General features: G+C 39.0%; 1 protein-coding gene across 2 annotated transcripts in view; it reads right to left on the bottom strand.

The window, feature by feature from the left end:
* Positions 1-515: 515 nt before the first annotated feature.
* The window catches only part of LOC131066385 (mitochondrial inner membrane protease ATP23), a 92,231-nt gene continuing 68,612 nt past the window's right edge, over positions 516-24,134 (bottom strand). For both annotated transcript variants that reach the window (XM_058001138.2, XM_058001139.2), the window contains one exon: positions 516-1,042. In XM_058001138.2, coding sequence (XP_057857121.1) covers positions 908-1,042 — 135 coding nt within the window. In that variant the 3' untranslated portion in view covers positions 516-907. The remainder of the gene's footprint in view (positions 1,043-24,134) is intronic.

Raw genomic sequence — 24,134 nt, 5'->3', positions numbered from 1 at the left:
GCATCCTGATGATGGATCATAGAGTGTGATCCGAAATGTTGATGTAAAATAAGACACTCAGAAACCAGAAACAGCTACAAGAAAGCTAATATTATTACCATATTACAAGGTAAAACAATTTCTATTGTTGATATATTTCGAGCTCAGCCTAATTATTATAATCCCCCTAGCCCTAACGAAAACATCATGCATTCAGCTTGCAAGAATCTAGCTGCAAGCTATCTTGTTTCTTTTGATTTCAATATTTTATTAGACCAACATTAAAATCATTTTTTCATAATTAATTTATAAGATTAGAAAACAAATACAATTATTATAATACTTCAAAGATGTGCCTGGCCACTGCATAACACTTAATACCAACATTAAAATCATTTTTTCATAATTAATTTATAAGATTAGAAAACAAATACAATTATTATAATACTTCAAAGATGTGCCTGGCCACTGCATAACACTTGTTTCATGCAATATTATCTTTAACATTAACCACATAACACTTGCTTCATGCAATATTATCTTGAATACTAACCATATTTGGAGGTCTGCATTCAATTTGAAGATCAATTCTGAGACGAGTAATTATTGATGACATATTCAATGGCAATTGTTAGATCTACGGAACTCATTGTATGCCCGTGGAAAAGAGTTTGAACTCATTAACTCGTACGTAGATTCAAAAACTTCTCTTACATAACAATAACTGGTTTTAAGGGAACTTTTCTTACATCCCAAAAAGTATGAATTGGCCGAGTAAAACGAGGACAATGATTTCAATCAAATTTAACAATTAAAAAAATCGAAACCTTCACAGCTTCAGTTTATTATAATTTCTTTTTCAAAAAATATTCCCTAGCTTAAGAAGGGCCATTATTGCGATCAAATTAGCAATTCAAAATTTCAAAACCTACATTGCTCGATCAAAAGGCTTGGTATCATTGTAACAAATATCCCAAACAGCTTCCATTGCTTCCTTTGAAGCTTCTTCAGAACAACTTGGGTTCCTGTTGACAGACTTTAGAACTCTTCTTTTCACGCACTCCTGAAATTGATTTGAAAGTCATGCACCCACAAATTTAGGACATTTAAAAACACAGCTGTGTGCATCTGCATAGAAAACCTAGCATTTACAAAAAGACATCTATGATAATTAAATCTAGTGTATTTAAACAGAAGAGGTTAATGCTATCAGATTTCCACAATCCATGCAAAAATTCACTTGTTAATCTCCCTCAAATAGAGGTCACATAATTATTTGAAGAGAATATTGACCGACTACAAAAATTTCACTATATTTCTTTTCACCAACACTTTGTGGTAAGGCAGCTCTAGTAAATATGTGCTCACAAAATTGAATCATGTACCCGATGCGAAAAAGATCAAAAATTGAGACAAATAATGCTTAAAACATAAAAAACAAACTTGACACAAATAATACTTAAAACACAAAAAAACAAACTTTCAACAAATAACTCAACAAATTTATCAAACATTAAAATATAGACTTCTTTAAAATATTCCTTAAAAACACACAGATTACTGAATATGTAAATCATGATACTGATTTCCTTCAGTATAAATCAAATGTAGAGTTCAATAAACATTATAGACAACTATGCAATCCAAGGGAACAAATTAAAACTAAACACAGCAATAGAAAATGAGATGTTGTAAAACTAAACACAGATATAGAATGGGAGGCTGTGAAACAGTAAACTAAACGAAGATATAGAATGCAAAGTCGCAAACCCACAAAAAACTGAACACGGCCCTAAAAAGGTGCCCTAAAATCAAGACATTTACAAGGGGATTCTTCCCAACCCCTTGTACTAAAAATCAAGACATTGATGGATGGGGTCTTACAAGAGACACACCTGCAGAAGACAACAATGTGGCAACAAATACTTGTAAAGCTAGAAAAAGTCCAAATAGATGAGGAAAGAAAGTGCACCAGTGCCCACTCCAGTCTGGAAATTCATATCAACATCATGAAGAATACAAAAGGTGACGTCAATGCCCTATATTAGTTTTGTCTATAGTGGCCCACTGTACAAGACCAATTAAGGCTCAATGGATCAGATGAGTTGCATATCCTCCAAGTAGCCACTTCATATGATGCTTTACAAGATGCAGATGTACAAACCCGAGTGTAGACGGAAGCCCTACACACATAGTTTCAACAATTGTAGGATCAGCAGGAACAGACGAGGCACAAATTTCAGTAGCTAAGAGAACTGGTCAGCTTGCAATTAGCTCACATCACAGTCTCATTAAAGATGCACAGAAATTGGCACAGCAGATCCAAGTTCCTACCACTCTTCCAAAAGTTGAGCGTCTATTAATGCATAACACCGTCCAAAACCAGCTATTGCAGCAAGCTAAAACACAATGGAACAACACTTTTCTAATCTCAAGGAGATCTACAAGGCTATTCTCCCATCCCAATAAGAGTGGAGTTGAATTGAGGACAAGCCAACGTTTTGAGAGGGGGATGATGTTGGCAGGGAAAAGGTAGAGCTAAGATAGCAATGCAGATCCTATTGCAAACCACCGCAAGGATGTTGTGGAGTTCAAAATTGAAGAGACGTCATCTACATTAGTAGAAGTATGTAAGGGACACATCCCGCCAGTTAGATATTTGTATAGACAAAGATATAATGTAACAAAGTAAATAGATAAGCATGTGTGAAGAGAATAGAAGAATAGGAAAAACAAATATAAGAAAGAGATATAAGGAAGAATGTATAGGAGATTATAGATAGCAGAAAGATAGATGAAAAGCATATGTACATACTTCGAGAAAAGGGGGTAAAAATTTATTAATCAACAAAGAACATTACAAAGAGAACAAGGCATGCAGGCAAAGCAACAGCCCAACCAACAAAGAAACCAACCAATCAGAGCTCTTCCAAACCACCTAAATAATTTCTCTCGTCATCCATAACTAGATCCTACAGAATTCAAGAATACTATATGGACAACTGCGCCCATTCCCTGACACTCCACATTCCCATCATCTCAGAAACCCATTTTGCCAAACAATCTACAACCTTATTCCATTCCCAAGTAATGTGGCAAAAGGTAACAGAGTCCAAAGATCTGCAAAGCCTCATAATCTGGTTGACCACCAATGTCAGTTGCCAATTCATTCCTTCCAATTGCCGTCTATTGAGCATATCAACAACAATCTGTGAATCAGATTCATAGTTGATTTTTCTCCATCCAAGGGCACAACATCTTTCCAAAGCATACAAGATAGCAACAATTTCCATAAAATTATTAGTATGCTGACCTTTGTATATAGAGGAGAAGAACTGAACCTCTTTACCAACTCCTTCAATCCCAGCATGACCAGGTTTGCCCCTAGATGACCCATCAGTATTAACCTTCGGAACTTCATTAGGAGGGGACAACCAAAAACCATCCCGTCAAACCTTGCTCCTAAACCGACCACCCCCTTTAATAGAGGGGACCTTCCTCCTACATCCCTCAAGGCCTAACCTCTAAATGACAACCAGATCTCACCTAAATCCACATGGGCTGACAAATCACATTTTGCTAATAAGGTTTCCTACCACCAACTAATTATGCACATCCAAACTTGGTGACTAAACATTCTTTTGTCCGAAAAAAGCCTCCTATTCCTTTACAACCAAATTTGCCAAAGAATAAAGGAAGGGCCTGTATTCCATGCAATATGGAGAAAAGGAGTCTTAGTAGTGGAGTTCCCCAATATGCCCCAAAAATCTGCCAAGGACGAGGCATAAAGGCAAACCTTATTCCAAACTCTCCACCAGCAGTGCCAAATTCCACGAGAAAAGCACATAGAAGAACCCTAAAATCCTCTCTTCCTCAAGTCATCCCAAGTAAGACATCTATTCTAGACAATCAACCACATGAAAAAATGGCATTTGGGCCAAGAGAACTTACTCCTTGTTTCCACCAAGAAACTCCAACAATCCCATGACTCCGGCGATGTATCTACTGATAGCCAAGGCAACAGTAAATTTACCTTTTGTATCAAAGCCCCAAGCAAGAATATCATTCTCTTCAATGGAGCTACATGCTCTACTTGACAAAATATTTCGAAGCTCCTACCTATCCTCGTCAGAACCCCCTGTGGACCACTCATGAGATTCTTTCCATCTAAACACTTCAACTTGACCAAGAAGTTGGGAGGTTTTATTATCTTGTACCTTACTCCAATCCACACCAAGAAAGATTTGCACAAAGAGCATAGATGTAGATATAAAGATATGATAGGAGGGAGCCCATCCCAAGTATCAAACCAGAATATAGCCTCTTATCCTCTATTGCATACCCAAAATAGCCCCTACTTAATTAATTTAGCTCACCTCTTGAGAGTGCTCCAAATCATAGATCCTTTTCCCTCAAGGCTACACCGAGGAACATCATTTCTCTCGACTCCATTCAAATACTTTCAAAGTAAGGATCCTGACCCAATATCAATCCTGGTGACAACACCACCTCCAATAAAGTTTAGCAACCAAGCCTGCTCATTAAGACTTGTCTAACAAAGACCTAGACCTCCTTCCTACTTTGGTCTACAAACCAACTCACTCAACCAAACTCCACTTCTTTGAGAGCAAGTTGTCGTTGGATCTTCATAAAGCCCGATCCAACGGTGATGTTTTAATCTTTTGTTGGGCTTTTGAACTTGCTTACATGGTGAGATCTCGCGCGTCCGTGTGCGCGCGAGATCTCTTGATCAACGGCGAAGGTTCAAATTCAGAGTGGCTGTTGGCATTTAGTTTCTCTATGCGCGGTGGTTGTCAACCCATTGGTCGAGGACATTTTTTGCTCAGTTGGCGCCTGATCTTGGTCAGATTTTCTTCCAACCACCGGTTTTCAGACGCCATTAATCTAGAGGTGACTTTTGTGGGTCGATTTCAGATGCCACCATGTCCTCTTCAATGCAGAACAGGGACTTTTGTCCCTGCAAGTGTGCTCAACCATGCTTGTCGGCAGGGTTTTCTTCACCAAGGCATGGTTTTCACTTTTCCAAAGGCAGAGGACGCTTCCAGAGCTCAATGCAGCACGCCATCAGATCAATCTTTGATCTGACCTTTTTCTCCCCTCAAATTTTTTATAACCTAACCCGAGCAGTGTTAGAGTTTTCACAATTGTAACCCATCTGAGTTATGCCTGAGCTATAAAGGCAATTTTGTAACATTTTCTCAGGACCTTTTTTCTCTAGCAATAATCCACGATGTTTGCAAATGTAAAATCACCTTGAATCTCATTAATAAAATTTGCTTGCCTTACCTAGTTTCATTTTATGCAAATTGTGTATTTTCTTTACCTAGTTGTGTGAATGCATCTTTTCTTGCTTTCTTAGCATCTGTAATAGTGTTGATCCCTCTTGTAGTGGCATATAAGAACATTGTTTGTTCCTCTGCCATTGTTAAGAATTCCAACCTTGACTCGGTCTCAGAAAGCTAGACTTAGATAGGAACTAGTGTATCTTTGGGCGGTTTTGTCAATGTCTTGTGCAATTACAGGTGGGGTAGATCAACTTTTAGTCTAGGTGCGAGCCTTATTTTCCTTCTTTCATGCAACCCTTCTGTCTCTCCCTTTTCGCTGTCAGAACATAAGTTAGTTTTATCAGTGTTGGGTTGGTCCAACACCTGCATTAGATTGGAAAGGAAGTCGGCCTTCTTCGAAGATGCAGCCTCACAATAGCGCAAGGTCCCACACTTGAAAGGTTGTTTCCATGTTTCACAAGGTTGGTGATCAAGCCAAGGGTGCAAACTTTTGTGACAACAGTTTTTGGCACGCCCGGTGGGACACAATTCCAACATATTTGCTAAGGATTCAGTGGTGCCCTTAACAATCCAGCCTTTGGAAGCAATCAATCAAGCACGTGGCGACTCTGAGGAACAAATTCAAACTCTTGGTGAGGATCATCTACCATTTTTCATGCCAAGAATACAAACCAGAGCATCTTCTAGAGGTAATTTCCAATACTTTGAGCTTTCATATTCAAATTCTTGAAGAACTAGAGGTAGGCTTTCATTGTCATCGACAAGGAGAACTCAAGGAGAATCACATACACCCTTAAGGTCTCAATCTACCCCTCCTTTTATCAGATTAGCACAATCTAGAGGATCCATATCAACAGACCCCTATTTGCTATGGCAGTGCCAAGAGCACATACCTTGGTCACCTTCACTGGTGCCAGTCCTTTAGTCCTTGCCCAAAAGAATGATATTCCACTAGCAGCCTTGAAGGCTATACCAGTTTTAACTGGAGAAACATCTACCTCCCCTGAAAAACATATCCAAGATGTGGCAAGTATCTGCACAGTGTTTGATGTCACCAAAGACAATGTTGCAGTGAGTCTTCTCGCCTCCTCATCCAAAGGAAAAGCCCTCCAATGGTATAGAGGGCTAGCTCCTAACTCCATTCGCAATTGGGATGAGTTAGGAGAAAAGCTATGCAAGCATTTTGAGGACAAAAGTGACCATTTGTTGCTTATGGAGTAGCTAACTACAATAAAGAGAGCACCCCATGAGTTCATGGGTGACTTCAACTATAGATTTCAAAAGACATGGGATAGAATTCCATCATTAGTGAAGCCTTCATCAAACCATGCTTTTCTATATTATCTTAAGGCTTTGAACAGTGACATAGTTGGAATGATTCAATCCATTGGGGGAAATGATCTCCCATTAGCTTATGAGACTACCATAAGGGCAGAAAATTGTTTAATACAGACAGGAAAGTTGTCTCCTAGGCCCCCAATGCCCTTATTTCCAGAGGCTCTTACTCAACAGCCTATTTTAGCACCAATACCAACAACATCTTCAAGCCATTTACTTACACCTGCACCTCCTCCTCCTTCTGAGATTCAAGAGCTCAAGGTTTTAGTGCAAAATATTAGCCAATAGATGCAAGGGTTTGGGAATGATTTGGTCTTAGTCAAAAGACAGTTGCCGCAGGCTAGCATAGGCCTTATTGGCCCCAAAAGCAGAATTATCAGCAGCAGAGATCGAATTTTCAAGGGCAGAACCAATAGAGCAATGCTAGGTCCTTGAACAGTTTGAATCCCACGGCTGCAAGCACCTCAGAATAATCTTGCTCAAGAGCAAGATTGGTGTGTTCCATGCAACCAGACACATAACCAGGCCTCATGTCAGAATGGTGAGTTGTCTCAGGCCCTAGTAGCACAAGAGGAGCCAGCAATATCAGGGCAGCAACAATTTGCTGACTGTCCCAGTCATACACAGGGGGATACAACTTTCGTGAATTGGCAGGAGGCCGGTTTTTGTGGAATGAATCAGACAAGTGGGGATAATGTGGCCAACAACACAAGATCAAAAAGGAGGTCCATAGATCCATAGACTACAATGCAAAAGCCCCCTAACAAGGTGACTTCTCCGAACAAAGAGCAAGACTTGACACAAAATGTCAAGGAGGGTGAGCGACCTAAGACCCCTATAATATCAAAACCGGACCTTGTTGTGGCAAAGGTCCTTGCTAAGGTTGTCATTCCCTTCAATATTGTTGAACAGATGAAGAGGGCCAGCCTCAATGTATCTATGTGGGATGCTCTTGCTATCCCATCTCAAAGAGACCTACTTCAGGAAGCCCTAAAGGGGATGGAGGTTGCAGAAGGTACCAATCAAGGTTGCAGTTCTTCAACTTCCACAAGCTTGGTGCAGCCTTTGGAGGTAGAGTTCTCAAAGAAAATCGGTAAGCCTCCCACTTTTTATCTGCCATTAATCATAGGAGATAAACTTGTTCATAATTGCATGATAGATAGCGGGGCTAGTAGTTCAGTTATCCCAAAGGGGCTAGTTGACCGCCTAGGTATCAAGTATGAACCTATAACAAGATGGGTGTGTTGACATGTTTTTTATGACAGCGTCTAACACACAATAAAGTTGCCTAGAGGTCACTTCACTCTCTCTTGATCAAAGTACAATTGCATGCTAAGATTGCAGGAAGATCAAACAATCGACTCCAAGGTTCCTTTATGCTACAGACGTAACTCAGTTGGTTGATGTGTTTGCTGGTAATCCAAGGGGCCTTACGTTTGCATCATTCTTTCACTTCTTTGTTGTGGCTGGAACTCCATCATCGGTTATAGCAATTCTACGATGTTGCTGCTTCAAACGGACTAAAATGAACTGAAAGTAAAAGGGAAAGGGTTTAGAAGGATCTAAATCTACTCTTAAGGGCAGTGATATCAACAGTTAATGCTTCGGTGGACAAATTCCAAATAAACCAAGCTCTGCTTCGCCAAGATCAACCACAACTCCGCAAGAACCGATGCAATCTTCTGGGGATGCTAGAGGATTTTCAAATCGAGAAAGTATATTTGAATACCCAAAAACGGCGCAATCCAAACAACCATCCACAACCGAACTTAGCGCAAATTTTGGGGGTTTACGCTAACTTTACACTGCAACTTACAATCAGCAAGATGCAAAAAGTATGAACCATGGAAATTCATCAAACACCATTACATTCCCCATTGAAATCAAAGCACTATACTACTTCTACTAAGTGAGGAAGGTGAAACCATGCAAGCTTTGAAAAAATAATTTAAGTGGACACCATCAGAGAACAATGTTTCACTGTTATTATCTCAAAACTTATCGCAACAATTTCATACAAGTCTCCCTCCTCTTACAAATGAGGGGGCTCACCCCTTTATATAGGCTTCAAGCCCTGGCTACATGCAAAACCCTAATTAGGGTTCCACCCTAGAAGATTCCCCACTCAAGATGCAACAAGGTGGGAATCAGTAATTAATACCTACTAAGCCCATGTACAATTAATTACAATCCTGTCAAAAATGGCACCCATAAAGCATTAATTAACCATTACATTTAAAAAGTGCCCACTATGCAATGAATGTACCCTCATGCAAAAATTGCCCATGATGCCATAAATGCACCATCATCTCCTGAATGTAACGGCTACATGCAGAAGGAATCTGCCATAAATTCAACATACAATGATCAGGTCGCCATTTGGTCAAATATTCCGGTAATGAATGTGCCACTCTACTGCCACATGTTCAATAGATCCTCGCCATGCAAGTGGACCCTGCCGTCGTATATCCACTCCTGCACGTCTCGAATTGTTGGAGAGAGAAAATTTTATTCAGGAAGAATTTTCTTGAACTCTCTTCAACTTTCCTTGCTTGGAGAAGGTTTTCCATCAATTTTCACCATCTCCTATTTTTTAGGGATTTTGCACAAATTAGGGTTTCAAGTCCAGGAGAGAGAGAATTCTCCTACGAATCCAGATCTACCATCATTTTCAAATTCGGATGATTCTTGATGCCCGAGAATGGATTTTTTAAATTTTTCTCGGGGGGGGGTGGGAATTTCTTGTTCAATTCATCCTTGATTTCTTCCTTGCCTTACCCAATTTTCATGATTTCCAAGAACTATGTCCTGAAGGAAAAAATTTCAAACACTTAGTCAATATTTCACCTTTCCTGGAATTCTATCCTGAAGGAAGGAATTTCCGACACTTAGCCACATCTTCACCTTTCCTAGAATATCTTCTTCTTGGGTGCAATTCTTCCCCGAGGAAGGAATTTTTGTGCTCTTTAAACTCATCATGTTTGCAAGGAGATTTTCGACCAATTTTCACATCTCCTATTTTTTAGGAAATTTCCTAAAATTTAGGACCCAGGTCGAGGAGAGAGATAATCCTCCCACGAGTCCAAATCTGCAAAAAAATTTGGATTCTGATAAGATTTGGTGTCTAAAAATGGAAATTTCGAAAAAAATTTCGAGGGGATTTCTGCTTTTCATTCTTCCTTGACCCTTGGATTTTCATGCCTTAGACAATTTCTCTTCATTCTTTGACTTGAACGCGAAATCCAACTTGGTGAATATTTCTCTTCAACTTCCTGACTGGGCATGGAGTTTTGACCTTGGAGGAAATCTCATCTTGAAGCATTCATCCTTGATCCCTGGACTTGGGCAATGATTCCGCACTGGTAAGGAATTGTGTGATTTTGAAGCTTTCCATGACCATCAAGATTTGGCGCCCTGGTACCCCTTCCTTAGGCACAATTCTCCCTAAGGCAAAGAATTCTTAACTTCAACATTTTTCCATGCATCATCCACTTTGGTGCCCTTCCATGTCTTAGGGCGGAATTTTGCTAGGAAGGAATTTCATCACATTGAAGGTTTTCTAGGATAACACCTCTTTGGCGCCTTCATCATGGCTTGGGCGTTGATCTCCTTTAGGCGTGGAATTCTAAACTTTCTCCATTCTCCTTGAGCACTCCACTTTGGCGCCTTCCCTTGGAGTAGGGCGGAATTTTCACTAAGTGGTGGAATTCACAATTTTCCATGCTTTCCATGTCAACTTCACTTTGGCGCCCTTGGTGAAGCATGGGCACTAAAACCACCTAGGCAAGGATTTTCACATTCTCCACATTCTCCATGGGCTCCTTTGTTTGGCGCCCTTGGCCAAACTTGGGCGCTGAATTGACTTGGGGAAGGATTTTCATGATTTTTCCTCATTCTCTTCATCAAGATATATATGAAATATAACATTTAAGTTATACTTTAAGTTATATTTCATATATATTGTCAGGATGTTTGAGAGTGGTTTCAAGTCCCTAGGAATCATAATGCAAATTCTGGATTTTGGAAGATCTTTCAAGTTTTCAGACTTAGTCAAATTTTAGCCCATTTTCAAACCAGGATGACATTGGTGGATTGATGTGAATTTCTGGACTTGGATGATTTTGCATGCTTTCCTCTTTTGGAATAGGAGTTCCACACTTAACCATTTTTTGATCCAACTTGTTTGCCTTCTGCCTCTTCCAGATTTAGAAATGGTCTTCAGGAACGTTCAGTCTTCAGCGTCTTCAAAGACATTCAGCTTTCAATGTTTTCCTATGAAGATCCTGCAAAAAAAAGATTTTCCCAAATAGTAAGTGTTTCAAAATGTCAAGGTTTGGGCAAAATAGGTCAGAAAAGCACTCACTAAAAATAGAAACTTACTAAAAATAGAACTTACTAAAAATAGTAAGTTTGATTTTTGGCAAAATTAGACCAATCCGAGTGGCAGTGAAACTTACTAAAAATAGTAAGTGCTCAGAAATCGCTCAAATTTTACTGGGAGGTTCCTTTAAGGGTCCCGATTCCAGTTCTAAATTCAGTTTTTCCAAAACCCTTAAAGAAAACCCCTAAAATCTAGGACTAAAGGCAAAAACCCTAAAATTGATGAAACGGGCCCTAGACTTCACCAAATTCGCTCAAACAAAAAGTAGATTTAATCAATTTGACCCCCAAACACTCGCAAAGCAAAGAGACTAACAAGACTGTTGCGAAAAGACACGAATAACACAAGCCAAAAGACTAGGAGGGCCTAGAAAGTAGGGGGTCCCCATTTGCAATGGGGCGATGTGTGAAAAGGTCACAACAGGGTGGTGCAGCTTGATGGCACATCATTTCAAACTGTGGGAGTCATTAAGGACTTAAATCTAACCTTGCATGCCTGCGCGGGTTGTAGTGTGTTGCAAGACATCTCAGTGATTGACCTCCCTGCTTATTTTGCCATTTGTTTATCTAGGGAATTCACTACCAAGATAGGTGGCTACCTATCTTCTAATTGGTCACACATGTTGTTTAGGACAAGATATGGTACCAAAGTCAACATTAGGGTTGAACCTGTTGCCAATGATCATATAGAGCCCTATACCCCAAGTCCTATCAACATGAATTGTACTCTCCATGAGGAAAAGGAAGAAATTTTAGTAAGAGAGCTTGCAACTCAATTGGATGAGGTTCCTGCCTGTCTACTTGATGGGTAGGCAAATGCATTTCAGTTTGGCCCCATTGATGAGGTCAATGGTACCGGCATGGATACATATTCTATCCATGAGGAAGACACCCCCATCCCCAATCTTTCAAAGGAAGACAATGATATGCAGGGGATATGGGATATGTTCTTTGATGGTTCAAGGAACAAAAATGGTGCAGGAGCCGATGTATTGCTGATACCTCCCAGTGGGGAGAAATATTTCTTTTCTTTTAGACTTCAGTTTAGTTGCACAAACAATGTAGTTGAGTATGAAGCTTTGATCTTGGGTCTCCAAACAGCACAGAGGAGAGGGATCAAATCTTTAAAGGTGCATGGAGACAGTGAGTTGGTTGTAAATCAGGTCAGAACTCAAAATATTACCAAGAGCAACCTTCTCAAGTCCTACAAACATAGAGTATGGGACCTAATTGAGGGATTTGAAGCCTTCAATATTTCTAGTGTCCCTAAAAATCATAATAAACATGTTGACAGACTGGCAGCCGTAGGTGCCCAACATGACATTCCATCTCATGTTGCAGCAGTGCCTGATAACCAAGTGAATTGGCAGGTCTTTGACTCTAATCAGCAAATTGTGAACTTCCTGCAAGATGAAGTAGAGATCTCCCATAGGAGGCAGGGCATGCTACAGGACTAATATGGAGGTCAAATCATGCAGCTCAGTTCTAACAAGCTGCCCAAGGGGTTGATCACCTTGGAGGGGATCTTCAACCATGATGATCAAATGAAAGGAAGCGCAATGAACCTGGCTGCCAAGAAAGGAGACTACAAATCAATAGCAATGGCAGAAGGAAAAAGCTCTCAATTTGGGTAAGGTATGTTCCCAATTGGATCAAAATACTTTTGTTAATCTCTATCAAGAGTATAATGATATATTTGCTTTTACCTATGAGGATCTAAAAGGGTTTGATCCTAGTGTAGCTCAACATACCATAGAGTTAGATCCTAATGCTAAACCGGTCAGACAAAAGCAAAGGCCTATAAATCCCAAAATTGAGCCTTTGATGAGAAAAGAGCTATCCAAGCTTATAGAATCTATCATTATTTTTCCAATTAAACATTCTTCTAAGATAGCCAATCTTGTCCCAATTAGGAAGAAAAATGGGGAAATCAGACTGTGTGTAGACTTTAGGGATCTCAACAAAGCCTCCCTTAAAGACCATTATCCCCTCCCTTCCATGGAACAAATTTTAGCCAAAGTTAGTGGCTCAAAAAGATTTTCATTCTTGGATGCATACTCAAGTTATAACCAAATCTTAGTCCAAGAATCTGACCAATACAAGACTACATTCATTACTAAATGGTGCACCTACACCTATTGTAAAATGCCCTTTGGACTAACGAATGCTATGAATATGGCTTTTAAGGGAGTATTAGCAAAATTTGTACTAGTATATCTTGATGATATTACTATATACTCCAAGCATGCGGCAAACCACTTTGTTCATCTTGAGCAAGTTTTCAAAAAGAGCAGGGAATATGGTGTGTCCTTGAACCCCAACAAGTGTGTATTTGCCACTGATCAGGGCAAACTACTTGGACACATTGTATCCAAATATGGTCTGGCTATAGACCCAAAGAGAGTGGAAGCCATTGTGTCTCTTCCACTTCCACATCATAAGAAAGGACTTCAAAGCTTCCTTGGAAGAATCAACTTTGTCAGAAGGTTTATCCCAAACCTTGCAGCTTTGCTTAAGCCTTTCACAACCATGCTAAAGAAGGACCTGCCCTTCAAATGGACTAGAGAAGGGAAGGAGGGCTTTGATCAGATCAATCAGGCCATTGCTTAGGCTCCTGTCCTAGTAAATCCGAACTATGAGAAGGATTTTATCCTTTACACCTTGGGAGGAGAATCAAGTATATCTGTTGTCCTAACACAGTTAAATCAGGAAGGACTGGAGCAACCCATAGCTTTTTTCAGTGAAGGACTATGAACTCAGATACAATCATGTGGAAAAACAAGTCATCACAGTTGTGAGAGCACTAAAAAGTTTCAGACACGTGCTCTCAAACAACAGGATTCAGCTCCTAGTCTCACATGCCAACGTTAAGGACTTCCTTCTCAACAAGGATATAGGTGAGACGAGAGTTGGATGGATCACTAAGGTCATGGAGTATGACCTTGACATCAAAATTACCAGGTTAGTGAGGGGAAGAGGACTTTGTGAGCAGTTCAATTCATCTTTTCAAGAAGAGTCAGAGACCTCCCTCTTGCTGCAGGAAGAAGAACAGGTTGACAACCAAGAAGATGCACAAACCGGTTGGTTGGAGGTTATGACTACCTTCCTGGAAGATGGCAGTTATCCCCTCCCACTTTGATAGAGCCAAGAGAAGGCATCTCAGATTGCAGTCCATCCCCTATGCTTTAGTGGATGGTATATCATTCAAAAGAAGCCTGGGTGGTGTCTTGCTGAGGTGCATCCATGGAAACCAAACCGGCAGGCTGTTAGAGGAATTTCATAATGAGCACTCTGGTGGCACTTTCTCAGCGAAAACTCCAACTTTGAAGATCATGAAAGCGGGCTATTATTGGCCTTCTCTATTCAATGATGCCCACAAATGGGTTAGACAATGAAAAGAGTGCACTTTTTGCGGGTAAGAAAAGATTAGCAACTCTGCCCCTTGATCCCATCTCTACCGATCAACCTTTTGCACAATGAGGGCTTGATTTCATTGGCCCTATCAATCCAGTGTCAAGTGCACACCACAAGTGGATTTTGGCTGCCACAAATTATTTCACAAGGTGGACAGAGGTTGTTGCTTTGAAGGATGCAACCGAGACTTCAGTGGTTTAATTCCTTAAGGGGATTGCAACCAGATTTGGAACCCCTTCCACCATCATATCAAACAATGCCAAGCCCTTTCTGGGATCTCAGATCAGTTTGTGGGCAGTCCAACATAATGTCTTCCTAAAAACATCATCAAATTACTATCCCCAGGGCAATGGCTTAACTAAGTCCTCTAACAAAAATCTCATCAGAATCATCAAGAGGACTCTTGAAGACAATCAAAGGTCATGGCACCTCAAGTTGGGAACAACCCTATGGGCTTTGGGCAACTCACCCTTCATGCTAGTAAATGGGAGGGAAGCTAGGCTCCCTCTATCCCTTGAGTTGCCATCCTTGGACCTGGCACATCAGTTGTAGCTCCTAGAAAATGATGCCTTGTCAATAAGGTATGTTGAACTTACAAAGATTGAAGAGGTTAGGGAGAAAGCCAAGCAGACTTAAAATGTACATCAGGGACATGTGAAGAGACATTTTGACAAGAAAGTTGATTTGAGGACCTTCCAAGTCGGAGACTTTGTCCTAAAATGGGATGCTAACAGAGCAAAGCCTAGGAAACACTCAAAATTTGATGCAATATGGAGTGGTCCCTATGTGATTACAGGCTGCAAGGAGGCTAATGCTTTCAAGTTAGCCAGGTTGAATGGGGAAAATCTCCCCATTGCGGTGAATGGGATTCACCTTAAAGCATGTGCTTAAGGGTTAATGTCACAGCCTCTGTTGTAAATATTGTAATTTATGTTCTTTTGCTTTCCAAAAAGTGCTTGCGCACAGGCTACTCTTCAAAATGGCGAGTTTTGACATTTTGCTGGGGCAAAGATTATCTTTTGCTTCAAGGCTTTGACTTGTGCCGAATGGATACCCAAAGGCACTTGATCTTGCCCTAAGCAAGCTTAGGGCCCCCTCCGATTCGCCAAAATGTTGACCTTTTTTTGTCAACTTAGGGTCCAGTCTGAGAGATGCTTTCCTTATTCCTTGTTGAGAACCTGCAGCAGCGGGGTTCTAATTCTATTTTTGAGTTGACTAGGTCGGCCGGTCAACTCACTTAAGTCTACCGGCTAGAGGGTCCAATGGTCGATAGGGGCCGGTTTCACCTTTTCCTCTCACCGACCGATGGCGGTCTTTTCTTAGCAGCAGTGGAGCAATCACCCTTATCCCGTGGGGAACAAAGACCAACAACGATAGTTAGCAGGATAAGGAACTAACAAGAAAAGCGAAACGCTTTCTCTTATCCCGCAAGGGAGAAATGGTGAAAAAATGATGTCGCAGGATAAGAATTAACAAAGACAATCAAATGCTTATCCCGCGGGATGAAGCAAAGACTGAAGGCGGGTCACGAGATAAGAGAACAACGGTTACAAAGAAATAGATGACTTCCTTATCCCGCACATCTTCGCGGGATAAAGAAATAAAGGCAAAACCAATGGGACCTTATCCCGCGAGGTAAAATGGAGTGCAAAGAGCCGCAGGATAAGGATGGTCAATGGTGGGAGGACTTTTGGCTTATCCCACGAGGTTTCCAGGCCAAAGGTAGCATGCTGCGGGATAAGCAAACATGAAAAAACAAAGGCAATGGCTATCCCGTAGGGGTGAACCGATCGTGAAAGGGACCCACGAGATAAGAAAAGAAGCAAGAGCATGGTGAGGCTTATCCCGTGGAGTAAAGATGGACCCGTGGAGATGTTGCGGGGTATGCATGCAAGGCCGCTCAGCAGTCAAACACAATGAAGGAGGTGCGGACCTGGGTGCCACGTCAGCTATCAACGGTCGTTGGATCTTCATAAAGCCCGATCCAACATCGATGTTTTAATCTTCTGTTGGGCTTTTGAACACGCTTACATGGTGAGATCTCACGCGTCCGTTTGCGCGCAAGATCTCTTGATCGACGGCGGAGGATCAAATTCAAAGTGGTCATTGGCATTTAGTTTCTTTGTGCGCAGTGGTTGTCGACCCATTGGTCAAAGACATTTTTTGCTCAGTTGGCACCCGATCTTGGTCAAATTTTCTTCCAACCACCGATTTTCAAACTCCATTACTCCAGAGGTGACTTTTGTGGGTCGATTTCAGATGCCACCATGTCCTCTTCAATGCAGAATAGAGACTTTTGTCCTTGCAAGTGTGCTTGGCCATTCTTTTCAGCAAGGTTTTCTTCACCAAGGTGTGGTTTTCACTTTTCCAGAGCTCGATGCAACACACCATCAGATCAATCTTCGATCTGATCTTTTTCTCCCCTCTTAGATTTTTTGTAACCTAACCCGAACAGGGTTAGGGTTTTCTCAATTATAACCCATCTAAGTTATGCCTGAGCTATACAGGCAATTTTGTAACATTTTCTCAGGATCTTCTCCTTTTTTCTTTGGTAGTAATCCATGATTTCTGCAACTATAAAATCACCTTGCCTCTCATTAATATAATTCACTTGCCTTGCCTAGTTTCATTTTATGCAAATTGTGTATTTTCTTTACCTAGTTGTGTGAATGCATTTTTTCTTACTTTCTTAGCATCTATAATAGTGTCGATCCCTCTTGGAGTGGCATCTGAGAACATTGTTTGTTCCTCTGCCATTGTTAAGAATTCCAACCTTGACTCACTCTCAGAAAGCTAGACTTAGATAGAAACTACTGTATCTTTGGGCGGTTTTGTCAATGTCTTGTGCAGTTACAGTGGGGTAGATCAACCTTTCAGTCTAGGTGCGAGCCTTATTTCCCTTATTTCATGCAACCCTTCTCTCTCTCCCTTTTCGCTGTCAAAACATAGGTTAGTTTTATCAGTGTTGGGTTGGTCCTATTGAAGATTGGCAGCGTCGGTCATCACTTCTATCTTGAGGAAGACAAATATGTAAGTGGCCTAATCAACCTAATCGACTAAGAGGGAGTGTTGATGCTATGGTCGGATTCCTTGAGGCTGACATAGACTACATTAAGGTTGTGATAATATTGTGATTATATAATATAATTATTTTATTATTTTTTGTGATAATATTATTATTGAGAGATAGTATAATTATATTATTATATGATAATATAATTATATTATAATAATATTATTATATGATAATATAATTATATTATAATTATTATACTATTATTATGAGATAATATAATTATATTATTATGTGATAATATAATTTTATTATAAATATATTGTATAATTATTATATTGCATAATAATATAATATAATTATTGGAGACCAACTTGGAAGTGTGGTGACCTTGGTGAAGGGGCACCATCGATATGTATAAAGGAAGAATAAATTTGCCTCTCTAAAGCAATTGATAAAAAGAATAAAAAATACATAATGCACATACATCAATTCAACAGGTCCAACACCTGCATCAGATTGGAAAGGAAGTCGGCCTTCTCCGGAGATTCAGCCTCCCAACAACACAAGGTCCCACACTTGAGAGGTTGTTTCCATGTTTCACAAGGTTTGTGATCAAGCCTAATCACCAAGGGTGCAAACTTTTGTGACAACAATATCATCTTCAACAATCAAGGACTTGGAGAGACATGAGCAGTTTTCAGAGACATCATCCTACATTTGCATTCCACTTCCTACCAATTGCTATAGGGAATGGAAAGCATATATGCATTTGTACTTGTTTTATCTTCTTCCCAAGGGGAGAAATGATGTTTGTAGGCATTGGACAATGTTTTGACTTCAAGCACTCACCATTTCTCCAAGACACTATATATTGTGGGGGGACTATATAGCCTCTCTCTTTCATTCCTATAGAAGAATTATTGATTGTAATTTCATGATAGATGTAGTCTTTGTGGGGTATCATTGAGTCCTCCATGCATCATTCATTTCTTTGTATCTCTTTTGAATAGGAGTTTTGTCCTACCAAGTTTTCTCCTTTCTTTGTTTGAGAGGGATTGCATTGTACATGAGTACTTAAAATGGCCTATAAGTCAAGACCCATCATCATAATAACTTGCATCTTTGCATAATAATATACTCCCTAAGTTGCGCTTAAGGGGGATATTGGTGTGAATGAGGTTTTGGACCAAGTAAACGTCTTGTACCTAGTGGCTTTGCTAGTTCCTAGTGGGGAACTTATTAACATGACTTACGATTGCTTAGGTCATAGGTGTTCTTCTAGAAGAAGGCTTAGTTGTCACATGATCTTGTCTTATCTTGTGACAACTGCTTTTAATTACCTAAGTCAACACTTTAGTTATGTCATTGTATAGACTTAAGACACATGTCAACATCCTGTATGATCCTACTTCTCAACATGACTTATAAGCAAGGCCATCTCATTATATATTTAATATTCAACCACAAACCATGTTAGAATGGGCCGATACCAGGAGTAAACTGAGAGGGGGAGAGGTCTGCACATGAAGAAAGGCCAACAGCCTAGAGCGCACTGCTCATCACAAAGGGAAGTCTCATTGACTTACAAAATCATCAGACTACAATCCGGAATACAATGAACTGTGAAAGTAGCATCTACAAATGCCTAATACAATTTCGGTTAAGCATTGATGTCTGCCTTGGAATAAAACCTTCCTTAAACCTTCTCTGAATGATATGACCTTATTCGCTCATAAATCAACCTCTGATAATGCAGACTTAACCAACCATAACCATCAATCCATCCATGAATAAGTCACCTATTAATATAGATCATCAACCTTATTGACAAGGTCGGCTAAACCCTAAACCCATAAACCCATGATTACAAAAATTACATCACACGATACCATCGAACCAATATTATGATTTACATTCATAGCATGAACCTAAATCAAGTAACCAAACAATTAAATCCGTAAGGAATTCCGCAAGACCAAAAATCCAACACGCATCACTTGCCGATAGAAACCCTCAATGAAAGTTTAACTAGATCCAAATAGAACCACCTTAACAGCAGGCCATCCAATGCAAAGTCATCAAACACTCAAGATATGATCAAGAAGCATCATTAGCATGATAGAAACCGATTCCATAAGCCGAACCCAAAATCCACAGATGAAGTCACCAAATAATGCATACTAGTAAAGCTAACCGAGAACGCCAGAAGCCGATAAAGGCACAAGCTAATCCAATACCTGGAAATACCAAAAGCGATGACCAAAACATGAGACTACCAGAATATAGCAAGCATGTAACCATCAGAATAAGCATCCAAAACCGATTCTAGAGATGATCACCAAGACTAACTAGGATAGATGTAACCGACAGAGTCTCCAACCGGGATACAGTGTTGACATCAACGACAACACTTAACCATATCAAGCATATTGCCAACAATCTCCCCCTTTGGCATTGACGGCAACACTGAATGTGAAAAACATCCAAATGCCAAGGAATACCAACAATCTCCCAAAAGTTGAACCGAATACCTCTCCCCAAAAGAATCTGATAGTTTTTCAAATGAGTACCTCTCTCTCCCTTTGACATCAATGACAAAGGACTGATACCAAACCAAGAATATTGAACCAAACAACTGACTACGCCCCCTGAGTAGTAGCACCAAATTCATCAACCCGGATCAAAAAAGTATGTCTGATAAGCTCACCGAATTGATGCATCCCTGCATCTCTAAGTCTCTTTCGGAGAGTTGGCAACCCCCAACTAATCTCTGAGATATTCAAAAGTGTCTTTAGGTAATGGTTTAGTTAAAATATCTGCAATTTGTTCCTTAGTAGACACATAAACCAATCTAACTTCCTTTGCTTCAACCTTTTCCTTCAAGAAATTATACCTTATAGAACTGTGTTTTGATTTGGAATGAAATACCCGATTCTTTGACATATCAATAGCAATAGTATTATCACAGTGAATAACAATAGGCTCGTCATAACTCACCCTTATGTCCTTTAACATTTGTTTCATCCATAAAATCTTAGTACAGTTGGTAGCAGTTGCAACATATTCCACTTCAGCTGTAGACAATGAAGTGCATGATTGTTTCTTACTAAGCCATGAAACCAACTTCTTCCCTAGAAAGAATGCACCGCCAGTAGTGCTCTTTCGGTCATCCACATCTCCTGCCCAATCAAAATCTATTTATGCACATAATGTGAAGTCATCATCCTTAGGATACCATAACCCAAAGTCTATTGTAGCTACCAAATATCTGAATATTCTCTTCACAGAAATATCATGAGTTTCTCTAGGATCTCACTGAAATCTAGAAGCAATACAAACAACATTCATTATATTAGGTCTAGACTGAATTAGGTACAACAAACCTCCAATCATTGACTTATATCAGCTTGGATTCACTTTAGGTGATTCACTGTCCTTTGACAATTTGCAACCGGTTATCATAGGAGTACCGACAGGTTTAGAATTCTCAAGTCCAAATTTCTTAAGTAACTCCATCACATACTTAGTTTGACAAATGAAGATACCTTTATCAGTCTAAGTAATCTGCAAACCTAAGAAAAATTTCATCTCACCAATCATAGACATTTCAAATTCATTCTTCATATTATCAGCAAATTTCATGCATAAACATTCTTCTCCTCCAAAAATGATATCATCCACAAAGACTTCAATAATCAATATGTCAGCATGCTCAATTTTATAATATAAGTTACCGTCAGCATTACCTTTACTGAAACCAAGTTTTGAAAGATACTTATCCAGTCTAGCATACCATGCTCTAAGGGATTGTTTTAGTCCATATAAAGCTTTCTTTGGCCTGCAAACCATGTCCTTGTCTTCTGATAAAGAAAATCCATCAGGTTGCTCAATGTAAACTTCTTCTTCAAGATCTCCATTCAGAAAAGAACATTTAACATCCATCTGATATACTTTGTAGTTCTTGAGTGCAGCATAAGCAAGAAAAAGTCTTACCGCTTCAATTCTAGCAACCGGAGCATAAGTCTCTCCATAATCAACAGCTTCTTCCTAAGAATAGCCTTGTTCCTTACCACTTGACCTTCCTCATTTAATTTATTCCTAAAAACCCACTTAGTTCCAATAATGTTCTTGTCTTTAGGTCTAGGTACAAGTTCCCATGTTTTATTCTTTTCAATCTGATCTAATTCTTCTTCCATTGCTTTTATCCGGTTCAATTTGAGAAATTAAACATACCTCTTCAACAGCTAACCTTCTCCTAGTCATCACACCTTTCCTTTTATCTCCAATGACCTGATCTTCAGAATGATTTAGCTTTACATATCTGGGAGTCCTTGAATTTTCTTGATTTGTTGACTCACTCTGTCATTCCTCTGTCTCTTGAATTTTCTGATGTTACCGGAGTCACTGGTTCATTGTTCTGAACTAATTCTTCTATTACCAGTTTAGGTCTGATAAATTCATCTTCAAGTCCATAATCATAAGCTCTGATCTGATTACTGCCATGCTCATCCACCTTGACATTTATGCTTTCCTATTCAATCTTTTGTTATAACATCTATAAGCTTTGCTCTTTGTAGAATAACCCAAGAATATTCCTTCATCACTTCTATGATCAAACTTTCTTAATGCATCATCTCTTCTAATGTAACATTTACTTCCAAAAATTCTGCAATATTTGACAGTAGGAGTATGACCAAACCATAATTCATAAGGAGTCTTACCGATATCACCTTTAATGTGTACTCTATTGAAAGTGTATACAGCGGTATTGACAGCCTCTCTCCAATAGATATCAGGTAATTTAGCTTCAGTCATCATAGTCCTTGCAGGATCCAAGATTGTTTTGTTCTTTCTTTCCACCAATCCGTTCTGTTATGGAGTCCTAGGAGCAGAAAATTGTCTTATAATACCATTCCTTTCACAAAAGTTGTTGAACTCACCGGATGTAAACTCACCGCCATGATCTAATCTCAAGCATTTTATCTTTACTCCTGTCTCCGTCTCAACCATAGCTTTAAAGATTTTGAATTTCACAAAACCTTCGGATTTTTCTTTCAAAAATGCCACCCACATCATTCTAAAATAGTCATCAATAAGTAACATAAAATATCTATCACCTTGAAAACTTTTAGTCCTTGCCAGTCTGCACAAATCAGTACAAATAAGATCAAGAATTTCATTAGATTTATCATGTACACTTCTAAAAGTAGTTCTAACTTGCTTACCCATTTGACATTCTCTACATATCGGATTATGAGGTTTAACAATTTTAGGCAAATCTCTGACAGCCAGTATTGAACTTATCTTCACTATACAATCAAAATTTGCATGACACATCCTCTTGTGCCATAACCAACTTTCATCAATCTGAGCAATCAAGCAAGCCTTCTCACCAGAGTATATAATAGAATGTAATTGCAATGAATTACTGATATATATAATAGATTTGAATATGCTGATATGTTTTGAATGTAATATAATTTGAATTTAATATAATCTGATGTATAAGATATGACTTGTTTTTCTTATATGAAGCTTATATTATGCAGGTTAATAGTTTATTTCAATATCGATATATGGATCAATTGCTGACTCTGACGTCTTCTTGAAATATATACAAATTATATTGTCCAGTTATTCTCCCGTATTCTCCTCTCCTACTTTACATGCATGTGGTGTACAATGCTCTCCCCCATGCTGATTTTCCCCACGATGCTTTATATGAGTAAAGGGGGAGTGCTGACTCGAGGAAGGGTCACCGCCATTCAAAGTGGGGTGACCCTTTTCAAAGAGCTGCTGCCTTACGTGGGACCTTAGAGGAATTGGGGCCCACTATTATTTATATTAATATTAATTAATTTGATTAAATATTTCATGAATATCATTCATTAATAAATATTAATCAATTAATAATAATTTCAGATATTAATAAATAAATGAATATTAATTAATTAATAATAATTGTTAGTAAATATTAATAAATTAATAATAATTTCAGATAGTAATAAATAAATGAATATTAATTAATTAATAATAATTGTTACATTTATTTCACATTCAAATTAAATATATTAAATTAATAGATAAACATTCATTAATTAGCAATAATTTAATTGCTACATTTAGGTTATATTCATTGATTAGAGAAAAAATATGATGGTCAAGGACAGGGCATGACAGAAACTGACCTATCTAATTTTGTAATTTTGAAATCCACAATTGGTCTTCTGGTTTATGGTACTGGGTTAAAACTTTGGTGCTTTTAGAAGGCACTGCATGAAATAGTAATAGAGTTGTTAAATTGAGGAACTATACTCTTATTTTTCCTGGATGATTAAAAACAATTATTTGTCATCTGGTTTATGGTATTGGGCTTTTAATTTTGGTGCCTTTAGAAGGCAATCCATGAATTTGAGTTATCCAATGTCTTGACTGATGAACGGTTCTAAAATACTGAACGGACTTTGTGTGTTGCATCTAATCTAGACTATTATAATTGTATCTCTGTTTAATTATTTGACCTTCTGCAAAATCATAGTAAGGATTTTGTGCATTGAGCAGCATTTTGAAAGGTAGTTTCTCTTTACTTATTTATATACTTTATAAAGAATTTAATATTTTCCTGATGGAATTAAAAAAATGCATTGTCCAATTATTTGACATCTACATATCACTGAACCTAAAATTATCCCCAATTTTCC

This window comes from Cryptomeria japonica, chromosome 3 (assembly GCF_030272615.1).
Source record: "Cryptomeria japonica chromosome 3, Sugi_1.0, whole genome shotgun sequence".
In the NCBI taxonomy this organism is placed as follows: Eukaryota; Viridiplantae; Streptophyta; class Pinopsida; order Cupressales; family Cupressaceae; genus Cryptomeria; species Cryptomeria japonica.
This window is presented reverse-complemented; position numbering and strand designations above follow the sequence as displayed.